General features: G+C 50.6%; 1 protein-coding gene across 21 annotated transcripts in view; it reads right to left on the bottom strand.

Moving 5' to 3' along the window:
• The window catches only part of PTK7 (protein tyrosine kinase 7 (inactive)), a 91,221-nt gene extending 74,770 nt beyond the window's left edge, over positions 1–16,451 (bottom strand). For 6 of the 21 annotated variants that reach the window (XM_063666994.1, XM_063667006.1, XM_063667007.1 and 3 more), the window contains exon 1: positions 15,740–15,857. In XM_063666994.1, coding sequence (XP_063523064.1) covers positions 15,740–15,842 — 103 coding nt within the window. In that variant the 5' untranslated portion in view covers positions 15,843–15,857. Of the gene's footprint in view, positions 1–15,739; positions 15,920–16,157 lie in introns of those variants that run through there. The other 15 variants (XM_063666995.1, XM_063666999.1, XM_063667008.1 and 12 more) reach the window with 9 other exon arrangements.
• Between the last annotated feature and the right edge of the window lie 60 nt (positions 16,452–16,511).

Here is a 16,511-nt window from a genome sequence, read left to right as displayed (position 1 = left end):
AGTTCAAGATCAGCCTGGGCAACAGAGCAAGATCCTATCTCTACAAAAATTTAGCTGGGCGTGACGGCACACACCTGTAGTGCCAGCTACTTGGGAGGCTGAGGTGGGAGGATCACTTGCGCCCAGGAGGTCGAGGCTGCAGTGAGCCATGATTGCACCACTGCATTCCAGCCTGGGCAACAGAGCAAGACCATATCTCTAAAAAATTAATAAATAAATTAGGCACAGTGGGCCGGGCACGGTGGCTCACACCTCTAATCCCAGCACTTTGGGAGGCCGAGGTGGGTGGATCACGAGGTCAGAAGTTCAAGACCAGCCTGACCAATATGGTGAAGCCCCATCGCTACTAAAAATACAAAAATTAGCTGGGCGTAGTGACACGCGCCTGTAATCCCAGCTACTCAGGGGGCTGAGGCAGGAGAATCACTTGAACCCGGGAGGTGGAGGTTGGAGTGAGCTGAGATTGCACCACTGCACTCCAGCCTGGGCCACAGAGCAGGACTCCATCTCAAAAACAAAATAAATTAAAAAAAGAGTTACTTGAACCCAAGCATCTGATACCCTGATATTCGATAAACTGGACAAAGGGATGATTCATGTCCTGGGAGGGATGGAGTGGGATGTCAAGAGATTTTATCATGCTACTCTGAATGGCATAAAACTTAAAACTTGTAAGTTGTTTATTTCTGGAATTTTCCATTTAATATTTTTTGACCACAGGTAGCGGAAACCACAGAAAATGAAACCACGGATAAGGGGTGACTACTGTAATTAATTATAAGTTACATCCCAATTTCAAAGATGTGCAAATGTGAAAAGAAAAAACATCTAAGAGTTAATGAAATGCAGTACCATCTCACTCAACTCTTGCAAGAACTCTAACGAGACTGGTATTATTATCCCTATCTTACAAAAGAGGAAACCGGCCAGGCACAGTGGCTCACGCCTGTAATCCCAACACTTTGAGAGGCCGAGGCGGGTGGATCACCTGAGGTCAGGAGTTGGAGACCAGACTGGCCAACATGGTGAAACCCCATTTCTACTAAAACAAAAATATACAAAAATTAGCCAGCCACGGTGGTGTGGGACTGTAGTCCCAGCTAGTTGGGAGGCTGAGCCAGGAGGGTCACTTGAACCCAGGAGACAGAGATTGCAGTGAGCCAAGATCACGTCACTGTACTCCAGCTTGGGCGACAGAGTGAGACTCCATCTCCAAAACAAAACAAAAAAAAAGAGGAAACCGAGGCTCAGAGAAATGAAGTAAACTAAGGTCTCTCAGCCGGTAAGTTGTGGAGCCAGAAGTCAGTTCCTGAACAGATTTCTGAATTTCCCTGAGAAGCAGGGAGCAAGGAGGGAGCAGCCAGGCTTCAGACAGATCCTTCTTGGTTACGCTGACCCATCAGAGGCAAATAACCCTGACTTGGCTGATCCCTAAAATCAGGGTCTTTCTTCAAGTGCACCTTCACAGATCCTACTTCCAGAAACAACAACAAAAAAAGAAAACAGGTTTCCCTAGCTCCTTCCTTACAAAACTGGCTGGAAGTGAGGGGGGAACCTCTCAGCCAACTTGTTATATATAAAGCACATTTAACGAGCCTTTCAAGTCCTGGGAGTAGGAGAAGGAAGGGTTCATTGGAAACCTGATACTTTGGCAACCAAGCGGGAGGGACAAGGCCCTGAACATCAGATCCTGAGGATAAACACCATCCCAAACCCCTTTGTCTGCCAGAAGGAGATACTTCCTGGGGCAGCAGGAGGCGGCAGCAATGCTTTTTATGACAAAGCCCACCTAACAACAACCTCCACCGGAGACCTGGCTAGGGTCTTTGTACAACCCACCTAACCATAAACCCTCTATCTTTTCCCAAACCTGCTGGGGTCCCTCTCTCCACAAATACCTGTGACCATCATAAACGCCCTTAAACAGCCCCAGTTTACTGCTCAGCCTGCCTGCTGCTAAATGAGGGCATTTGTTTCAAATTTGCAAATACCGACAGCAGTGGAAACCTAAGTCCACCCCTAAAATGAAATGTTCTGCATTCCTCCAGGCCTGAAGCACCAGCTTCAAAAGCTGCAAGAGGCCCTGGCTGTTTACTCACTGGTGGGGCTATTGGGAGAGGTATTTTCCTGCTCCCTGAGGAGGCTCCTTTGATCCAGGCGGAGTGGGAAGGGGCAGAGAGGGGTGCCACCCGCACCAAGGCTAGGCTGGGCCCGCGCTCTCCTACCCCTTTCTGGGTCACCAGCGGCAGCTGTGCAGCGCCTGGAAAAGGGAGTCTCTTGGAAAGGCCCAAGTAGAGACTCGCCTAAAATTGCTGTCTGGAAACAGAGCAAGCTGGCTTGGTGGCTTCCGCAGATCTCTCAAGCCATGTTCAAAGGCCCTTCAGACAAAGGTAAAGAGGGTGAGGAAAGACACAGGAGGCTGCACAACCCCTGAGAGCACCCCAGCCTCTTACATAGGCAGAAACAAAGGACAAGGTCCCCACCCTGTTTTTCCCAGTCCATGGCACAGCTCAGGACACTCCATCAAAACAGGGTGCAGGTGTTTACTAAATAACAGCCTTTTGTTCTAATAAGTTTTGCTAAAGGGGAGGGGGGATAGGAGACAGAGAGGGAGAGACCTTCCTGCAGGTCTCCAGGGCTGTTCCAGGACCCAGCCTAGCCCCCTCCCCTCAGTACTCCTCCGGTAAGAGGCCTGGATCCCTGGGGTAGAGGAGGAGCTCAGAAAAGCTGCTGTGTAGCTGGGCATTTTTTTAATTGGTCAGTTTAACAACTGGTTTAATCTGCTAAAGGAACTAAACTGATAGAATGCTTTGTTCTTTGTGCTGGAACTATAAGAGATTGACAGCATTTCCTTTTTTTCTCCCCCCTGAGGCTGTAAGACAGTGTTTTCTTTGTGATTTGTTTTGTTTTTCAGGTGGCTGGAAATTAGGTTTGGATCTCAAATGCCATCCTAGCACTCTCTAAGGATCTGTTGGCCTGACAGAGCCTTCTCCCTCTTCTTCTAGGTGGGAAACAGCCCAGCTTTGTAAACAGATGAGCTACAATGGAATCAGATCACCAGAGTTGTCCCTTTGCATCCTTCCATGATAGAACATAGGTTCCCACACTGGAGTCTGAGTACCTCTGAAGCAGACGAACAAACTCAGCGGAATCACCAAGAGCGGTCAACAGTTCAGCCAAAGAGAGATACACCTGGCACAAGAAAAGTGGCATCACCCGGAATGTCAAGGTCATGATCCAACCTCGCCTGAACACTCCCGAGGGTTAAAAGACTTGACTCCAAAGTCAGAAATTAAAGGGAAATCTACATCATTAGGCCCCTACTATGAGGCAGGGCCTGGAGCACCAAGCGTGGGCACATCTACCTACACAAAAGTAGTGTGAGGTGGCAAACTCTATTAACCACTATGGGGATGACTCTATTACCTCCTACGTGGTCTCCATCACAGCACTGCTCAGCGTACAACTCCCAGCAGGAAGCAATAGTCTGGAATGCACCTACAAGCCAGGGCCTGCAACTGCCTGTGACCTTCCAGCACCACCAGGAGGAGGAGGCTAAAGACTCATGGGTTCATGAGAAAAGCTCAAGCCATCGGGATTTAGGCACAGTGTTCTAGCCTTTTAGACTACATATAGTTTCACCATAACTCTTTTTATTTATTTATTTATTTATCTTGAGATGGCGTCTCACTCTCACCCAGGTTGGAATGCAGTAGCACGACTCAGCTCACTGCAACCTCTGCCTCCCAGGCTCAAGCCATTCTCCTGCCTCAGCCTCCTGAGTAGCTGGGATTACAGGCATGCACCACCACAGCTGGCTAATTTTTTGTTTTTAGTGGAGACGGGGTTTCACCATGTTGGTCAGGCTGGTCTCGAACTCCTGACATCATGATCCACCTGCCTCAGCCTCCCAAAGTGCTGGGATTACAGGTATGAGCCACCGTGCTTGGCCATGTGTGCAGCATATCATAGCACTGTAACACCTGGACATACAAGGACTCTAAGTGAAGGCACAGGAGGGACTGGCACTCTGGTCTCAGCTCTCTACCTTTGTTTTTTGAGACAGGGTCTCTCTCTGTTGCCCAGGCTGGAGTGCAGTGGTGCAATCTTGGCTCACTGTAGCCTTGACTTCCCAGGTTCAAGTGATCCTCCCACCTCAGCCTCCCAAGTAGCTGGGATCACAGGCATGTGCCACCACTGCTGTCTAATTTTTCTTTTATTTTCTATTCCATAGAGATGGGGTCTCGCTATGTTCCCCAGGTTAGTCTCAAATTCCTGGGCTCAAGCAATCCTCCCGCCTTGGCCTCCCAAAGTGCTAGGATTACAGGTATGAACCACCACACTGGCTTCAGCCCTATTCCTCACGAGCTCTGTAGTGCTAAGCAGATTGTACTTTTGTGCCTCAGTTTCTTTCCCTGTCAAATACTCTCCCTCCTAAATCTTTACAGAACCCTTTGCACCCAGAAAATTATACCCTAATACCCACATCACCAGTTGGTCAAGTCTAAACACATCTGTGCCCACGCACTAGAGACTCCAGAATAAAAAGCAGCCCTTAGATTAAAGTGCTGTCCCTAAACCCAGGGTAAGGAGAGCCTGTAAGGTGTGGCAGAAACAGGGCTGGAGATGCCACACTGAGTGAGCCTCAGCAAGGGCCCTCCAAGGTCTTCTGTTCTGAAGTTGAAGCCTGGAGAAGAGGATGGGACCTGCCCATGGTCACACAGGCAGTTTCAGGCAAATGTGGAAGGAGAGTCCATGTCTTCCAACACTGAGCCTAGTGCTCCTCCTGGTGCCTCCTCAGGCTCAAGATGTATGAACATCACCAGGATACCCAGCGCTGGAGCTCAGCAAGACCCAAGACCTGCCTTTGGGACTGAGGTCCTGCCACTTCTCTTGCAGGAATTCCTCTAAATCAGGAATGCCCACACACTTTACCTGGAGACCCTAGTGTCCCCAGGGAGAGAGGAAACAAGAGAAAGGAAAACTGAAAGCTCCTTAATAAAATGTGAAATAAACTTTGCGGCCCACTCTTCCCAAGGACTCGGCCAGCCTTCCACACCAATTATCACATAAGGCTAGGAGCCTGTATCTGCAAGACAGCAAAATCCTCTCACAGGGAAGGGGCCCAGAAATAGATCAAGACTTCAGCAGCCGCAGATATACAATGTGGGGTGGGTACAGTAATGGGGCCCCACCCTCACCGACTTCTCCTATTGTATGTTACAGGCAGAATTGCCCCATCCCACCACCATAGGAGGCAGAACAGTAGTGAAGAGGGCTCACTTGAAACATGACATTAGAACAGAGGCATCAAAATCATCTTGGCCCATCAGCTGGGAAACAAAGAGCTACAGTTGCAAGACCTTCATGCCAATGGAACAGCCACCTTTGCCTGTACAGGTTGTGCACTGCTCAAGACGTCTGACCAAAGAGTCAACACTGAAATACTGCCTGAACCCTGGTACGGGACTGCATCTACCTGGAGGAAGGGTTTTTTTTTTCTTTTTCCTTTTTTTTTTTTTTTTTTTTGAGATAGGGTCTCACTCAGTTGCCCAGGCTGGAGTGCAGTGGTGCAATCACATCACAGCTCACCCACTTCAGCTCTGACTTCCCAGGCTCAAGCAATCCTCCTGCCTCAGCCTTTGAGTAGCTGAGACTACAGGCATGCACCACCACGCCCAGCTAGTTTTTTTGTATTTTTTGTAAAGACAGGGTTTCATCTTGTTGCCTAGGCTGCTCTCAAACTCCTGACCTCAAGTGATCCACTTGCCTCTGCCTCCCAAGTGCTGGGATTACAGGCGTGAAGCCACTGCGCCCACGACTGGGAGTACTTATTTGTAATGTGCACAAAAGTACCATACAAGCTAGCTGCTGGGACACCTCAGCAGTCCCAAAGGCAGACAAGCGTTCCCCTCATTGCCCCGCCACCACCCCAAGGAGGAGACAAAAAAAAAAGCCAGAGTGTCTCCTGGAGGGGAGGTTGTATATGATAGTGCCCATGCGGGCCCCCATAACCACCCCCAGGGACAGCCCACTGCCCTTGGCCACACAGAACCTCAGGAACCTCCCCACAGCACAGACAGAAGTTCCCACAAATTAACAGAGTCGCTGACTGGGGAAACCCCCACAGTCATCCAGTGATTATAAAAACCCCTCCCTTGGGTATCATAAAAGTCTGCCTAGGCTGCCTGAAGCACAGTTCACTACCCACTCCCTGAGAACCTCAGCATGCCAGGAGAGACAGTGGCCCTGAACCAACACCAACCCACCCCTTGGGAGAATCTGCTATTGAGACAAAGAGAGAGGGAGAATTCCCACCAGGAAAATGTGGCTGTGTGTGGCTCCCACATTTCTGGGCTGCTGTTGGAATACTGAGACCCATTTAGAAAACCTGTGCTTTTGAATGAGGAAGCCATGTATTTTTTTTTTTTTTTTTTTTTTTTGAGACAGAGTTTCGCTCTTGTTGCCCAGGCTGGAGTGCAGTGGCGTGATCTCAGCTCACCACAACCTGGGCCTCCCAGGTTCAAGCAATTCTCCTGCCTCAGCCTCCCGAGTAGCTGGGATTACGGGCATGCGCCACCACGCCCGGCTAATTTTATATTTTTACTAGAGATGGGGTTTCTGCATTCTGGTCAGGCTGGTCTCGAACTCCCGACCTCAGGTGATCCACATGCCTCAGCCTCCCAAAGTGCTGGGATTACAGGCATGAGCCACCGCACCCAGCCCAAATGAGAAAACCATTTCTAAGGCTGCTAGTCAAGAGGGACTTTGTTGAGCCTTTGGCAAACCATTCTAGAGTCAGAGGGCTGGAAATAAAGGCTTACACCTCTGTCCAGGCACGGTGGCTTATGCCTGTAATCCCAGCACTTTGGGAGGCCGAGGCAGGTGGATCACGAGGTCAGAAGTTCAAGACCAGCCTGACCAATATGGTGAAACTCCGTCTCTACTGAAAATACAAAAATTAGCTGGGAGTGGTGGCGGGCACCTGTAATCCCAGCTACTCAGGAGGCTGAGGCAGGAGAATGGCGTGAACCCGGGAGGTGGAGGTTGCAGTGAGTCGAGATCGTACTACTGCACTCCAGCCTGGGCGACAGAGAAAAACTCCGTCTCAAAAAAGAAAGGCTGACCCCTCAGAAGGAAACGGCTGGCCAGGACAGTCTCTGGGAAGAACCATCAGGGCTAACCAGAGGGGCTGCTTTCCAGAGGTCACCCATTTCCACAGTTGAAGAGCATTATATCACAACTTCACAGGGGCCAGCAAGGCAGGCAACAGCATCACTTGCATTGTGCTGACGAGGAAACTGAGGCTCAGAAAGGTTAACTAACCAACTCAGGGTCATGTGGGTATGCAGCAATTGAGCCAGGACCAGAATACAGAAAAACTGGTGTCACGGGTCTATAGATGTCTCTTCTCTTACTTTATCACTTGTGGCTGCTGTGTGATATTAGAACAGTACCACCCAGGTTTTCAGAATCCTGGTCCGACGACTACATCATTCTGAGGCCGTCACTGACTACATCTATTCAGCAATGTCGGGGCTTCTCTCCTCTCTGAAGCCCTCCCACCCCCTATTTGCTCCTACATCTCAGACTTACCATCCCACACATTCTAGAATGTTCTTCTATTCTACTTAGCACTTTACCAAATGGTGTCTTTCATACTTCGTCTGATTCACGTTTCTCCATCTTGTCTTCTTCCTGCACCCCATGCCTCCTCAGACAGCTTCACCCATAGAAGACACTCAAGCACTTTGAATAACTCCCTCCTAAGCCCCCCACTATTAATATCACCCTTTTTCTCAACACCACACCTCTGCTTCAGACTGACAAATTCTCCACCCAGTGGTTCTCACACTTAAGCATAGGTAAGAATCTCCAGGAAGCTCTTTTATAAATGCAGTTTCCAGGCTGGGCGTGGTGGCTTACGCCCGTAATCCCAACACTTTGGCAGGCAGAGGCAGAAGGATTGCTTGAGCCCAGGAGTTCAACACCAGCCTGGGCAACACAGCAAGACCTTGTCTCTATTAAAAATAAAAAATAAATTTAAAAAACTAGCCAGGTATGGTGGCATGCACCTGTGGTCCCAGCTACTTGGGAGGCAGAGGTGGGAGAATCACTTGAGCCCAACAGGACAAGGCTGCAGTGAGCTGTGATTGCGCCACTGCACTCCAACCTGGGTGACAGAGTGAGATCCTGTCTCAAAAATAAATAAATAAAAATTAAAATGCAGTTTCCTTTTGAAATCTGGCCTATGTAACTGGATCAGCTATTAAACAACAACATAATCTAACAAATAAATAAAATGCATTTTCTGGCGTCTCCCTCAATAATTCTGATGGGCAGGTCTGCAGTAAGGCCCAGGAAACTAAACTTTTCATCAGTACTTTGGTGACCTGCCCTCTCACTATACTCTCCACTCTACATTTTTGAGAAACACATACCTACACCTTCCTAATATGTAACTTACAATCCCTACCCCACGACTCGGGACCTTGTCTTCAGAAATTACATATACACCTAAACCTGTGAGTGCATATCCCGCTTACCAAGGCTTACACTTCTAACAGGGGCTTGGGATCTGCAGGACACCTGGTGGATGACGTTCTAGTCACCCAAGCGTTCACTCAACACATACCCCAGTTAATGCACACAGCAGATGAGAGTTTAGCAATGTAAAACCAAGTTGCGAGAGGGGAAAAGCGCCTGTGTGTGTGTCAGCCCTTCGAACCAAGCTTCCTCCCTGCCCCACTGCTGTTTGTGTAACATTACTGGGAGGGAAATGGTCTAAATGCAGAGAAGAAAAGAGGATGGAAAAAGTGACATACTACAGAGGGCTTCCTCAAACCGCTGATTAGCTGTGGCAGCTCTTAGGCCAGCTCCACCAAAGCGCCAGGGAGCTCAGCAGTGAACTCAAGAGAATTCCAACATGGGACTTTAACCAGCTACAATGGCAGGACTTTCACACCCTCAGAAGAAGGACCAGGCAGATGGGGGCCAGAGCAGGAATCAGGAGGAGGGCAGGCGGCAGCTCCAGGGCAAGGTGGGGGCCAGCGCCAGCAACTGTGGCCCCAAGCCTGTAACCCCACCATGTGGCTCTGGCCAGGGGTAGTGCCCAGGCACAGCAGCAGAGAGGCTTCTACTGAGGTTAGGGAGAGCATGAGGTTGAGGGACGCAGGCCAAGGACACCCAACCCTGTTTAATGACCCTTTCTTCCATCAGGAAAACACCAAAGACTGAATCCTTGGCCCCAAACTGCTCTTGGCTCCAATATTAGAGTCTGAACCGGCCAACCTCTGTCCCAGACGAGTCTCACAGAAGCTGCATTGGCTTAAACACAGACTCACACAAACCCCCTCACTCCAGAATATGAAATGCTCCAAAGACTAACAACACCACAACTGTCAAAGCCCAGCGGAGACATGCCTCCCTTTATGAGCCAAATGTATTCCTGAAAAGTTGTCTGTCGACCAAATTTCTGCCTAACAAATCCAGTTTCTCCACTGGCTTTCGTTACAAAATCAGCCGTATTCTCCTCTAGGAAAAGCTGAGGTTCTGAGAGGAGCTAAACATCAGGCTGAATATTGCAGACTTCCTAGAGTCACAACACATTTAATGGAGAAATTTCTTGACAAAATCTAATTCAAGTTAAACCCAAAGGAGGTAATTTTAAAGCGTACACATCACCCCAAGGAGTGTTCACATAAAGTGAGTTATTTAAAGCAAATCTTCAAATACTGTGCAGGATCTCAGCTCCCAATTTATTCTGTTGCAACAGGAAAGCTCTGTGCCTTGAGATTCTGTATAAAGAAGGATGCCTAGGCCAGGACTTCTGGAACTCTGGGGTACAGAGTCACCTGAGCATCTTGTTAAAATGCAGATTGCGGCAGGGCACGGTGGCTCACGCCTGTAATCCCAGCACTTTGGGAGGCTGAGGTGGGCGGATAATGAGGTCAGGAGTTCGAGACCAGCCTGACCAACATGGTGAAACCCTGCCTCTACTAAAAATACAAAAAAATTAGCCGGGCATGGTGGTGCGCGCCTGTAATCCCAGCTGCTCAGGAGGCTGAGGCAGGAGAATCGCTTGAACCCAGGAGGTGGAGGTTGTAGTGAGCCAAGATCGTGCCACTGCACTTCAGCCTGGGCGAAAGAGTGAGACTCCATCTCAAAAAGAATAAATAAATAAACTGCAGATTGCAATTCTGATTCATGCTCCCAGGAATGCTGATGCCACGTGGCCCTGGGTCTTACTTCAAGTAGCGCAGTTATACTCTAGGCCCCTACGCAGTTCTCTGAGGAAGCAACTTTAGCACCAGTTTTTAAGCTGCAGTCAGCTTCATATGTAGCGGTGCTTACCCACACACAGAACTTGGAGAAAGCTAGAAGACCCACCACATCAAAACTGAGAAAAACCACCACCAAAACCAGCCAGCCCAGGATCAGGGAAAGAAGGTCTGATCCTTAATTTGGTCACCGTAGAGCAGGCACAAGGAGGAACAGGCAACCCCAACCCAAAAAAGCTGGGGAGGGTGCAAAAGACTCCCAATGCCTAGGACGCAAGGGGATATTTAACTCCACCCTTGATCATTCTGCCCTGTACCCAAATGGTTCATTCACTTTTTAAATAAACCTACATGAGGACCTGTTATATCGGCTGGGTGCAGTGGCTCACGCCTGTAATCCCAGCACTTTGGGAGGCCGAGTGGGCGGATCACCTGAGGTCAGGAGTTCGAGACTAGCCTGGCCAACATGCGGAAACCGCGTCTCTATTAAAAATACAAAAATTAGCTGGGTGCAGTGGCACACGCCTGTAAACCCAGGTACTCAGGAGGCTGAGGTAGGAGAATCACTTGAACCCGGGAGGTAGAGGTTGCTGTGAACCAAGATCGTGCCAATGCCTCCAGCCTGGGAGACACAGGCAGACTCCATCTCAAAAAAAAAAAACAAAAACAAACAAACAAAAAAACCACCTACATAAGAACCCGTTATAAATAAGTACTGTACTAAACTCTATGGGGGAGCCCTTCAGTAAATTAAAACAAAACCCAATAGGTGCAAAAATATGGATGTTGTTGCAAGAATGACAGTCCAGAAGTTCTACAGGTGTCTACTTTCTGGCAGGAGAGATACGACAGCTTCAGGGAAGAAGTGGCGGTGGGGCTGGGCAACAGAGAGACAGGAGAAGGCAATGTACACCTGGAGACTAGCCCGAAGGAAAGAAAGGTGGGAGAAAACCAGATATGTGTTAGGAGATGGCAAATATTCCAGCTGGACTGGAATGGAGGGTTCCAGTAGGTAAAATGTCTATTGTTGGGAATGACTGTAAAGCTGAAGGAATCTTTGAAGCATACCACAGAGGGAAGACCAAGAAAGGGGTGGGTGTGGGTGTGTGTGTGTGTGTGTATGTGTGTGTGTGTGTGTATATATATATATATATATATATTTTTTTTTTTTTTTTTTTTTTTTGAGATGGAGTCTCGCTCTGTTGCCCAGGCTGGAGTGCAGTGGCGCGATCTCGGCTCACTGTGACCTCCGCCTCCCGGGTTCAAGTGATTCTCCTGCCTCAGCCTCCTGAGTAGATGGGATTAGAGGTGTGTGCCACCACACCCAGCTAATTTTTGTATTTTTAGTAGAGACGGGGTTTCACCATGTTGTCCAGGCTGGTCTTGAACTCCTGACCTCAGGTGATCCGCCTGCCTCAGCCTCCCAAAGTGCTGGGATTACAGATGTAAGCCACTGTACCCGGCCTACTTCATTATACTTAATCCTCAGCACAACTCTAGGATGCCCCTTTATAGAAGAGGCTGAGAGGCTAAGAGGTTCGTCCAGGGCCACAGGGCCTGCCAATGAGTCTGAGTTGCTGCTTTGCCAGATACACTCCTTATCCCTGGGCTCCACATCCCTCAACAGAGGATCAAAAACACTGGGGGAAGATAAAAATTAAAAACAATACAACAATAAAAAAGAATACAAATTAAAAAATACAACAGTTATTTACATAGCATTTCCATTGTAATAGGTATTACAAGTAATTTACAGATTTTTTTTTTTTCTTTTTGAGACGGAGTCTCGCTTTGACACCCAGGCTGGAGTGCGGTGGCGCAATCTCGGCTCAGTGCAAGCTCTGCCTCCCGGGTTCACGCCATTCTCCTGCCTCAGCCTCCCAAGTAGCTGGGACTACAGGCGCCTGCCACCACGCCTGGCTAATTTTTTTTTTCTTTTTTTGAGACGGAGTCTCGCTCTGTCACCCAGGCTGGAGTGCAGCAGCGCGATCTCGGCTCACTGCAAACTCCGCCTCCCGGGTTCACGCCATTGTCCTGCCTCAGCCTCCCGAGTAGCTGGGACTACTGGCGCCTGCCACCACGCCCGGCTAATTTTTTTGTATTTTTAGTAGAGACGGGGTTTCATCATGTTAGCCAGGATGGTCTCGATCTCCTGACCTCATGATCCGCCCGCCTCGGCCTCCCAAAGTGCTGGGATTACAGGCGTGAGCCACCGTGCCCGGCCTACGCCTGGCTAATTTTTTGTATTTTTAGTAGAGACGGGGTTTCACCATGTTAGCCAAGATGGTCTCAATCTCCTAACCTCATGATCTGCCCGCCTCAGCCTCCCAAAGTGCTGGGATTACAGGCATGAGCCACCGCGCCCCGCCCTTTTTTTTTTTTTTTTTTTTTTTTTTTTTTTTGAACTCTGTCACCCAGACCGAAGTGCAGTGGCACAATCATGGCTCATTGTAGCCTCAACCTGCTGGGCTCAGGCGATACTCCCACCTCAGTCTCCTGGGCAGCTGGGACCACAGGCGCGTGCCACCATGCCTGGCCATTTTTTTTTGTACAGGTAGAGGTCTCACTGTGTTGCCAGGGCTGGTCTTGAGCCCCTGGGCTCAAGCGATCCTCCTCCCTCTGCCTCCCAAAGTGCTGGGATTACAGGCGTACACCTGGTCCTTAGAGATTATTTAAAGTATACGGGAGAAGCTGGGCATAGTGGCTCATGCCTGTAATCCCCATACTTTAGAGCACTAAGGCGGGAAGACTGCTTGAGCCCAGGAATTTGAGGCTTCAGTGAGCCAGGATTGTGCCACTGCACTCTAGCCTGGGTGACAGAGGAGACCCTGTCTCAAAACAAAACAAAACAAAAAAGTATATAGGGAAGTTGTGTGTACGTTATATGTAAATACAACACCATTTTATATAAGAGACTTGAGCACCCTTGGATTTTTTTTTTTTTTTTTTTGAGACGGAGTCTCGCTCTGTCGCCCAAGCTGGAGTGCAGTGGCACGATCTCAGCACGATCTCACCCAAGCTGGATTGCAGTCGCACGATCACTGCAAGCTCCACCTCCCGGGTTCAGGCCATTCTCCTGCCTCAGCCTCCAGAGTAGCTGGGACTACGGGCACCCACCACCACGCCTAGCTAATTTTTTGTATTTTTAGTAGAGACAGGGTTTCACCGTGTTAGCCAGGATGGTCTGGATCTCCTGACCTCGTGATCCGCCCGCCTCGGCCTCCCAAAGTGCTGGGATTACAGGCGTGAGCCACTGCACTGGTCACACCCTTGGATTTTGTTATTCTCAGGGAGTCCTATTCCAATTCCCTGTAGATGCCAAGGAAGGACCATACTTTATCTCCATTGCTTGAGCTCTGTCCATCACTCAATGCTGCTCTGAACACCAGGAGTTTGAGTGTATCATTTGACAAGTGACAGGAAGAGCACCCTTACCCTGCCACCATACTTCCCAACAGCTGAGAAAAGCCATCACTAATAAAAGCAACTCCTAGGCCTGAATTACAGGCTGCAGAGCCTTGAGGAATCTGCAGACAGCCTATCCCAGAACATGACGACTCAATTTCCCCAAAGAAACAAGAGCCTGGAGGAAAGAAACCAGGGAGGGGGATGGGAATCGGGATGAGAAGTGACCACAACTGACTGTACAAGAGGTTGGGGTTAAGAATCCATAGTTTCAAACATCAAGCCTCCTTCTCCACCATATTTATTACAACAGCATCTCAAAGTTTGGAAAGTAACTCAGCCATTTATGGCATAATTACCCTGACTTTAAAATGGTCTAATCCACAAACCTAGCCAGCCTAGGTTCCTTACTCCAGCCTTATTAACAGTGGGATCTCACTACAACTCCAGTTAATTACACAGTTAAACAATGAGATGGAAAAATCTACTGTGATCTATTAAAAAACCGTTGCCCCCTGAAGTCATGCGTCTGGGGGTGGGTTGAGTCCCAGGATTTCACTAGAAGACAGCAGGCGCCTCGGCCTCCACTGAAATTGTTTACAGCACATGGACAGGTTCCACAACAAGGCACATTTGGTGGAATTGATTTAAGGCTCTCATTAAAATGTTCCTTTGTTGAGCATAAGACATCTCCCCACCCCTGAGGAGACTACAGACCTCCTGTCCTAAGCCCTCAGCCTGCCCTAACTTCCCCCAACAGGATCCCCCACACACATGCACACACACACACTAAACACCAACCAGTCACCAGATTAAGTCAATTAACATCAGAGTCATCTTCTCATGGAAGGAATTTAGGAATTTATCATTTGTTGAGCAAGAGCCCCATCTTCACCAGAAACTCCCCTTGACTACAGAACTCTGAACAACAGCAGTGAAGGCAGCCTCATTGGGCAGACCCACACACCAAAACCCAACCAGGACAGCCAGGGGGCCTGTGAGCTCGGGCTGCTCGCCCAGATGGCTGGGCCCCCATCCTAGCTGTGCAAAAAACTTCCATACTTCCTCTGGGAGCAGATGTGGATTCTGCCACGAGCAATAACCACCACACACATCACAAGAAAAACGGGGCAACTCCAGAAACACCTCCTCCAAATCCCTGGAGATTAGTCTCTTTCCTGGGTTACATTTACCTCTCCTTTTACAACTGGGGGCAAGGGGAGATGTTGATTCCACCAGCACCAAAACCCCTCCACAGCTGGCAGGCCAGAAGGATATTAGAAACGCAATTCCTTACCCCATGCCCTTCCTTCCCATTGCCACCTTCAAAGGAGGTGGAAGGTGATCACCTAGGACAGGTCTCCTCGACAGAGCTCCCCAAGAGAAAGCTGCTTCGAGGACCACCAAAGAGTGTTTTGGAGGGTCGGGGGCTTTATTTCCAGTCCGGGCTGTTTGGGATGTGCGGGTGGCTTGGTGCTTTCCTGTAAGGCACTTCAACACCTCAGTGATGACTCTTAGGTGTGACCAAGCCAGGAAATAAAAGCTGCGGGAGTTGGGGGGGCGGTGCTGTCTGCCCTGGTGATGAGGGCCACACCCTCGTTAAAATGCTAAGGCCCCCCCAAGAAAAGCCAGAATGAGCTCTTTTTGCCTTTCTTCCCTTAGAAATATTTCCTTTCCTCTGTGAGGGCAGCCAGGATGGAAATCCAGGAAGGAGCAGAACAAACCCCGTCCGCACCTTTGCAGCCAGGCCATGCCCGATTTTGGCAGCGGCCTTCACACATTAGTCACCGCGACAGCCTGGGACCCTCGGATCCCCGGATTCGGCCCTGGCACGGAGTGGGCGCAGGGTTCCAGACCAGTAGCTAGAGGCCTGGGGGCGGCCCCTAATTCTTCCCTTCTTCCGCCCTCACCCGCAGGGCCATCTGGGGTCTCAGCTTTGCCCAGGAACTTGGAGGAGGGAAGCCGGGAGCGTCGGGTCGGCGTAGGTAACAAAGCTCCGCGCTTTGCGCGCCGCACGTCTGTCCGGCATCGGGCCCCAAACCAGCAACTCTTACCTGGGCAGACCCTGCCGGGTGGGGTGGGGAACTCCATTTTCTCCATCGCACTCCCCACGGTGGGTGCGGATGGTCTTTTCTCCCCCGACAAGAAACTCCCCATCTGGGCCCGAGAGCCGGCAACTCTCGGCAGTTCTCGAGCAAACTCTCGGCTCAGACCAGAAAAACTCAGGGAGGCTGGAAATGCGTCCCCGCGGCGCGGGTGGGAGGGGTACACTGACCAAGTCCCTGAAGGCTTCGCCAGCCTCCCGTCCCCCGGCTCCTTGCGCCCTTCCGCCGCAAGCCTGCACCCCCAGCGAGCCTCTCCACCACTCCAGGGCCGTTCCAGCCGCCCAAACCCACCGCCCCGGGTGCAGCCTTTTGCCCACGGGACTCCCGCGCTTCCCAAGCTCTGCGCCCCCAGCTCTCGGGTACTCACCGCCCAGCAGCGGCAGCAGCAGGACGCTGAGCAGAGGCAACCGGCGGGGTCTGGCCGGGGATCCCCGCGGACCTCCCATCGCGGCGGGCTCAGGAAAAGGAGCTGAGGGCGCACGGCGGGCGCGCAGACTGCGCTCCGCGGCGGGCACAGGAGGCGGAGCGCACCGGAGCGCGGGCGCCGCAGCAGCAGCCGCAGCCGGAGCCCGACCCCGAAGCGTCCCGAGCCGGAGCCGCGCGCGCCCAGTACCTCCCAGTCCTCGCGCGCCGCCGCCGCCGCCAAGCCCCGCCCCACGACGCCCCCTCCCCTCCGGCCCCCGCACGGCGCCCCGCCCCCTCGACGCCCCCTCCTCGCCGA

Source organism: Pongo pygmaeus, chromosome 5 (genome assembly GCF_028885625.2).
Source record: "Pongo pygmaeus isolate AG05252 chromosome 5, NHGRI_mPonPyg2-v2.0_pri, whole genome shotgun sequence".
NCBI classification, from domain to species: Eukaryota; Metazoa; Chordata; class Mammalia; order Primates; family Hominidae; genus Pongo; species Pongo pygmaeus.
This window is presented reverse-complemented; position numbering and strand designations above follow the sequence as displayed.